Here is a 7077-nt window from a genome sequence, read left to right on the forward strand (position 1 = left end):
GTTGCCAGCCCCAGTGCCAGTGCGAAGGAGGAGGTTTCAGTTCCGTGCCGTTCTGTTCTGCTTCCAACACCTCGCGGGCGGTGCTTAGCGGAGCCCCGCTCCTCTCCAGACCACTTTCCACGGTAGTATTAGGCTGCAGAGAGCATCCTACAGCTCCTCGCACCGCAGCGAAACCCGACGGAGGCGGCCCCGCGAAGCCCCGGGGAAGCCCTTCCCGGAGGAGGGGCGGCCCCCAGCACCGCCCGGCCCCGCCCCACCGCCTTCTACCCGCGGCGGGGCCGTGCGGGTGAAGAGTTGCTGCGGAGCGGAGCGGGGCTGAGCTGAGCGGCTGCCGGGACGCTGTGCCCGGCCATGGACGGGCGGGCGGTGCTGATCCACGCGCTGCTGACCGCAGGTGCGGAGCTTGGGGTCCGGTTTCGGGGGGTCCCGGGAGCGGGCGAGGGGTGCGGTAAGTTCGGTCCCATCTCGTCCTATGTCACCGCGCCTCGTTCTCCGCAGTGTGCTCGGCGGCAGTAGGTGGGTTCGGCCGCGACGGTCCGCACGGCGAGGCGCTTCACAACGAGGTGCTGCTGCACGAGGGCGGCGGCGTAGCGTCGGTTCCGGCCACGGCCCCGCTGCTGGGGGGCACCGCGGAGAAGGAGAGCGGCGGAGCGGCCTCGGGGGACGCGCTGAGCGAGCTGCCGAGAGGTACGTGTGGGCGGCGGGAGGGAGCGGGGGGGGGGCTTCGGTCTCGGGGGATCCCCGGGGGGCCCAGCGGAGCTGCCGGCGGGGCTGGGGCGCGGCGGCGGGTCTCGGCCGGAGTGGGGAGCGGCTCTGGGGGGACCGCGGAGCGCCGTGGGGGGGGGCATTCGGGGTCGGGCTCCGGCGGCCCTTCGCTCCGCCGCGGAGGTCTCGAGCGCTCCCTGGTGAGGCGAACGTCAGCCCGAGCTCGGCTCGGGAGGGGGAGAGCCGTGCCGGGACAGCCCCGGGTCGGTGACGGGCCGGAGCCGCTTTCCCGAGCGCGACCCCGACGGCGGGGGGACCGCCGTGACTCACCGCCGCCCACGCGCGGCTGCTTTTTATGCCCGGGGTTCGTCAGCGTAGAATTTCGGCCGGGGTGCCGGGGGCGCCGCCCGGCTGTAGAGCGCTCCGAGCGGTGGCACTCGGCTCCTCTCCCCTGGATTGAGGGCGGGGAGCGTCCCGGGGGCTGCGTGCGGATGGGGGGACCCGCGTCTGCCCGACCCGGAGCAGGGCGAGTCAACCCGGCACCTGGCGGAGTGCGCTCAGCCCCTCGTGGGTCACCCCCGCCTCGCTCTGCCCTATTCCCTCATTGTCGACTCTGCCCTCCGCCGAGCGTGAGCTCTGCCGATCTGAGCTGAGACCCGGCCCTGGGAAGCGCTGGGGAATCTCCTCCCACCCCCGGGGGGGCGGTGTGGAATTGAGGGGGATCGAGGTGGTCTCTTCCACGCATCCCAGCAGGCTCGTGATAGTGGCTCAGGGGGCAGCAGTAGCCTTGTGGAGCACTTCCTCAGCACCTCAAACGGAGCTACAGACAAACAAGTCTGCCCAATGTTGAAGTTCCCTTCCAACCCCCTGCTGCAGCCCCCCTGGACCCAAAGCACCAAGGATGCTGTTGGTATCCCCCTACATGCCTGGGCTGGGGCAGTTTTCCCACCTCTGACTTCCAACACAGGGCAGAGCCCTGGGATGGGGATGATGACAGCAGAGGCCCTCAGTGGGGTGTCTGGGGGTGAGAGGACAACCCTTGCCCTAGAAGAGCTTCCTGCGGCTTGGTACCTCCCTTGCGCTTGGGGGTTTCTCCAAGCCCTGGTTTCCTGGTGCATCAGTTTCCTTCTTCATCCTTGAAGGATGTTGAAGTTACGCAATGACTTCCTAGATGTGCAGATGGAGTTCTGCAGCACGAGAGGCTCGTGCGTGGGGAGGAGGAGCTTGCTGAGAGTTCGCTGTGTGAGGGAACTGCTGGGCAGGAGCATGGAACCAGCTGGGTTTGATGTACTGCCCATTGCCCCGTGTCCCCTCCCCAGCTAGCACAGCGCTCAGCTCCTGTTCCCGCAGTATCGCTGTGGTTACTGAGCACTGTGCTCAGGGACAGCTGAGCAGTCCTGTCCAAGCTATGAGTGCCTTCTGCTATCAGCACCCTGAGAGGCTGCATGAGGGGCTTACTTCTGGCACCCGCTCATCTTAAGTTATTCTAGTATGTTGCTGATTTGCCCCGTGCCTGTAGGGAGTGTTCAAGGAACGTGGTGCTCCGGTTCCCACCAGCCTGGCAGGGAGCTGGCCTCAGACCAAACCCCATCAGCAATTGAAGAATACCTCTGCAGTGCATAGAAATGCTTCCTAGGCTGTCTGCTTGGTTTTGCAAAACCAAAAATTGACCTGGGTTTGCCCTTTTAATCCTTCTCTTGTCCTGTGTGCAAGCATCGTTGTAACCACAGGAAGGAGCATCCCTCAGGGCTGTGAATGGACTCTTATAAAAGGCCAGGGAAATAAAAGCCAGATAATGGCACAATTAGCAATTTGTGTGTGTATGTGTATGTGTTCAGTGGAAACTGGTGGGCATAATGGCAGCATTTGAGATACATAAAGCTCTGTTTTTTACCCTGGTTTCTTGATTACTCGCTCCTTTATTTCCTTTAGAATTATTTGTATGAATCAGAAAGGCCATGATATTTGTGAAAATCTGGAAAGATGGAAAAACCTCTGCTTGGGGGCAGACAGAACAAAAGGCTGCAAATGCCAGGGTTGAGTTGGCCACAGCCACTGAGGCTTTGCTGCTTTGCCTTGTCTTTGAATGACAAACTGAGGTGACCGCTGTTTTCTCCTTTTGAAATTGTTTTTCAGTTGCCTTCCTGTCAAAGCCTCAAGGCCCAGTTACTCCCAAGAAGAAGGGGAATGGGAATAAAAGAAGAAAAGGAAAAGGCTTGGGGAAGAAGAGAGACCCGTGCCTGCGGAAATACAAGGATTTCTGCATTCATGGTGAATGCAAATACATCAGAGAGCTGGGTGCTCCATCCTGCATGTGAGTGAGTGCTGCATGCCGGGGAAGCCTTGTCATTGTTCCTTGAATTCTCCAGGCAGCGCAAAGGAAGAGCGCAGGGGATATTTTTAGTGCTTGTTCCCCATTTGTGCAGGGATTGCTCTGACTCCATGTCCTCTCTGCACACTGTGCAGCTGGAAGAGCACTGAGAAATTTTTGCTTGGATTCGCTCCTTCAAGCAACCTTGGCTTTGCCAAAATCCATCTGTCCTTAGGGCAGAGGCTCCAGCACCCCTTGCCTGCAGGGTCCATCAGCTCTTGCTGAGCTCAGCAGAGGCTGTGGAGTTTGGAGGAGGCAAAATCACTGTGGGGGCCAAGTTGCTGGCAGGTGCCTGGAGGTTGACTTCCCTTCAGCTGCAGTTAGGTCCAGAGAAGTCATTGAGCAGCTGAGCAGGCAGGATGGAGGCAGTTTCTTGGGGATGCTCTGACAAAGCTGTCTGCTGATGGCCCTCTAGCCCTGAAGGGTAGGACTGTGTCTGCACAAGGGTCTGTGTGTTCTCTCTCGCACCCTGTGGGGGTGCAGGTGGTGAGCAGGAATTGGAGGCAAGCAGAGAGGAGAAATAGTTTGCTCACTGTCTGGGCACCTGTCTGGGCACCTGGACCCAGCACTGCTGCCTCGGGAAGTGGCCAAGGGTGTGCGCCTGATCCCTGCTGACGTGGGCAGAGATTGAGCTGGTGGATATAAGAGGCTTTGTTCTTTGCTATCAATCCCCTGAGCCACCCAGCCTGGAGCCCAGGGAAGATAATAGCTCCCTGGCTTACAGTGCCCAGCAGCTCTCATGCCTGGTGGTTTGTGGGGATCAGGGCCTATCCATCTCTGAACCGCTTAGATTTCTGTGCCTGGAGACCATCAGAAAGTTGTTGTTGGGCCCTTCAGCAGGGCTCTAGGGACTGCTCCAGGATCAGCTGGGATTCCTGTCTCACTGTGAGGCAGGCAGCAGCACAGTGCACATGGGGCTGGAACAACCACATCCTCTTCCTAGCAGGTGTTCCCTTGGTTTGAGAGGCCAAAGGGGGACACGTGGAGATATGTAGAGATTAGGGATATTCCACCCTTGGTGCTGGCATCAGCCCACCTCTGGGCTGTCCTTAGGGAAAACAGCCCCATCCCTTCTGTAACAAGACCTCGTGTCTGTGATTATTGTTAGATTGTGACTGCTTGCCTGGCCAGTGCTCTTCATGGCCAGAGCACACAGTTCACAGCTGGTTTCAGTTGTGCCAACTCTGTCTCAGGCTCTTCTCAACGTCTGTTCCCTCTGGCAGATCCTGGGGCTGAGGCTGGGTACTGCTGGGTGGGGTGCTGGGGGCATGGTGCCCAGCTATACTGCATGGGTGGGAGTGTTGGCATGCAGTGGTGTTAAGAGGCCCTGGTGCTGTCCCCCAGGCAGGGTTTGGGTGGCTGCCCCACAGCTCTGACGAGGATCACTATTTCTGGTATGTGAGCAACCTCCCACCTGCCTGTTGGCTAAGATCAGGGAAAACCCTGCTCCAAGCAAAGCACTGAGCCCTAGGCTTTCCTCTCCCACAGGCTGCAGCCTGACTCACACAGCCCACTGCTGTGTGCTCCAGGAACCTGCTTATGACAGCCTTCTGGGTTCTCCTGTGTCCCTACTGTCTGTCTCTCTGAGACTTAAACTGGCCTTGCAGGAGTCTTCATGTGATACTTGGGATATGGAAGAAGCAGAACTTTCCAGTATCAGGAGGCAGTGGTGCCACCAGATCTGAAAGTTCAGGGTAGAGTCTGTGGGGAATTGGCAGGGTGCTAGCGAGGAATGAACAGAGGCAGCTTTCTCTGTGCTTAGGTGTAAGGGACCCAACATCCCACTGCTTGGCCACCGCCATTCTTAAAATCTGTTCTTTTCTTCCAGATGCCAGCCAGGATATCATGGAGAGAGATGCCATGGCCTCTTGCTGCCTGTAGAGCATCCCCCGAGCACGTATGACCATACCACAGCGCTTGCTGTTGTTGCGGTGGTCCTGTCCTCGCTGTGCCTCGTCATCATCACAGCCTTGTTGATGTTCAGGTGGGTGAAATGGGGCTATGCTGCTGGAGCCACATCCCCAGGAAGGCTGCATGTAGGAGCAGTGGGGGTGGCTGCTCCATTCTCTGAGCATCTCTGCTTGGCCTCACAGGTGTCATAAGAGGGGTGTCTACGATGTAGAAAATGAAGAAAAAATAAAGCTGGGCATCACTGTGAATCACTGAAGATGCCAGGTGCTGGCAAGGTGAGCCCTTGCTGGGCATGGGGCTGCGCTGGGGCTGGGGTACTGCTGCGTGCTGGGAGTTCTGCTTGTTTTGCTGGCTGGGACCACTGTGTGTTTGGTGGCCTGAGAGCCTAGGCTGTCCTGCTTGGGCCCAGCCATTTTTGCTTCTCGTTCAAACCCCTTTCCTTTGATATTCTTGGCCTTTCATTATCTAAAAGGGAGCTACAGTAAAATAGGGGACAGTCTCTTTAGCAGTGTCTGTGGTGGTAGAACAAGGAAAGGACTTCAAGCTCAGACAGGGGAGATTAGGTTAGATATAAGGAAAAAGTCTTTTACAGTGATGGTGGTGCCCAGTGATGTAGTTGATGCCCCATCCCTGGAGACTTTCAAGGCAAGGCTGGATCAGACCCTGGGCAAACTGATGGAGCTGTGGATGTCCCTGTGCATTAGATGGCCTTCAGAGGTTCCTTCCAATTCTAAGGGTTCTATGATTCTATTGCCGCCTTCTTTACATTCCTCCTTGGGCCTGTTGCTGCATGGTTTGGGGACGTTTAGCAGTAGTGAAACTGCTTTCGCTGCCTTCCCTGCTGCCCCCCCCACAATTTGTTCTGTACCCTCTGTCTGATCCATTGAGTCATTTCCCCTCCTTAGATATTGTCTCTATTTATATACATATATAAAAAGCTTCCTTTTCCCTCCCACTAGTTCTTTGCTTATTACTTGTTCCAATGTAATGCCTTGCAGCTGGGCATGGGAGTGCCCCATGTGTTTCTCTGCCACTGGCTGGGTGTGCTCTTCCCATGTGGCAGTGGACACCGGGTGCTGGGGTGCCACCAGCCTGCCTCAGCTCTGCTCCAAATCCTACGTGTTAGATGATGCACTAAGTGCATAGCTAGGCAATGACCATTTCCTTGATGCTGTGTTTCAGGGCTCAGCACTAATGCAGTTCTACCTCCTGGAAGATGCGAGCCGCAGAGCCAGTGCCGTCCCTGGGACCCTGCAGCACAGCAGGACGGAGCCGCTTTGGGGCTTGCCAGGCAGCGGTGCCACTGCAGGGAGCTTCGGCCACCTCCAGGTGGAGGAGGCTGGGAGCAATGCTCCCGGGCAGGCTCTGAGCCGAGCCGGCCGCGTGGGGCTCTCCAGCGGCTTGGGGCTGCCCGCTGCAGTGCATGCAGGGGAACAAACTGTGAAAGGCTTGGAGAGCAGGCTCGAGGCTTCCGTAGGTGCAGGAGGGGTGGGAGGGTAACAACTATTTAACAAGAGAATGTTCCTTTTAAATTATATATTTATTTTAGATAAATTGTACATACTATTTATATTTATTGGAGGTCTGTCTCTGCACCCTTTGTGTAAGTCAAGATGACCCTCGTGTGGGTCAGACCTCCTTTATTTTTTAAGTGCAATGTAATATTCTAATAAATAACTTTGTAACAAACACTTGAGTTCTTGATTTAAGAGATGTGGGAAGGAGTCAGGTCTCCAAAGGCTGCAGGTAACAACTTGCCTATTCTGGTGGGGAATTAAAACCACCCAGGAGCACTTGTGGAACAGTGGCACAGATCTCAAGCCTGCTGGCCTTGGCGTGCAGCAAGGCAGCTCCTGCTAGGTTACCCCCCAGAGGGGGTGGGTTATGAGGAGTGTGGTCTGCCCTGCCCCTTGGAGCCTGCAGCTGTGTCAGCCTCTCGTGTGTTCTTGAATCTTGGCTGGCTCATGAATGGGTATGATTCTTGGGTACCTGCAGATGAAGCAAAGCCTCATTGAGTTCAGCCACTCGAATCTAAATTCAGTGAGGCAGGAATTGTTAGTAGTTTTTAGCCAGCGTTTGGCTGGAGATCT

General features: G+C 56.9%; 1 protein-coding gene across 1 annotated transcript; it reads left to right on the forward strand.

Moving 5' to 3' along the window:
* The first annotated feature begins 235 nt into the window (after positions 1-235).
* HBEGF (heparin binding EGF like growth factor) lies at positions 236-6676 on the forward strand. The gene is made up of 6 exons (XM_031607088.2): positions 236-394; positions 499-687; positions 2842-3019; positions 4905-5060; positions 5170-5262; positions 6170-6676. The coding sequence occupies exons 1-5, from the start codon at positions 352-354 to the stop codon at positions 5240-5242; spliced, it is 639 nt and encodes a 212-aa protein (XP_031462948.1). The 5' UTR covers positions 236-351; the 3' UTR covers positions 5243-5262; positions 6170-6676.
* The last annotated feature ends 401 nt before the right edge of the window (positions 6677-7077 follow it).

The sequence above is a fragment of the Phasianus colchicus genome, chromosome 15, assembly GCF_987193195.1.
Source record: "Phasianus colchicus chromosome 15, bPhaCol1.hap1.1, whole genome shotgun sequence".
Taxonomy (NCBI): domain Eukaryota; kingdom Metazoa; phylum Chordata; class Aves; order Galliformes; family Phasianidae; genus Phasianus; species Phasianus colchicus.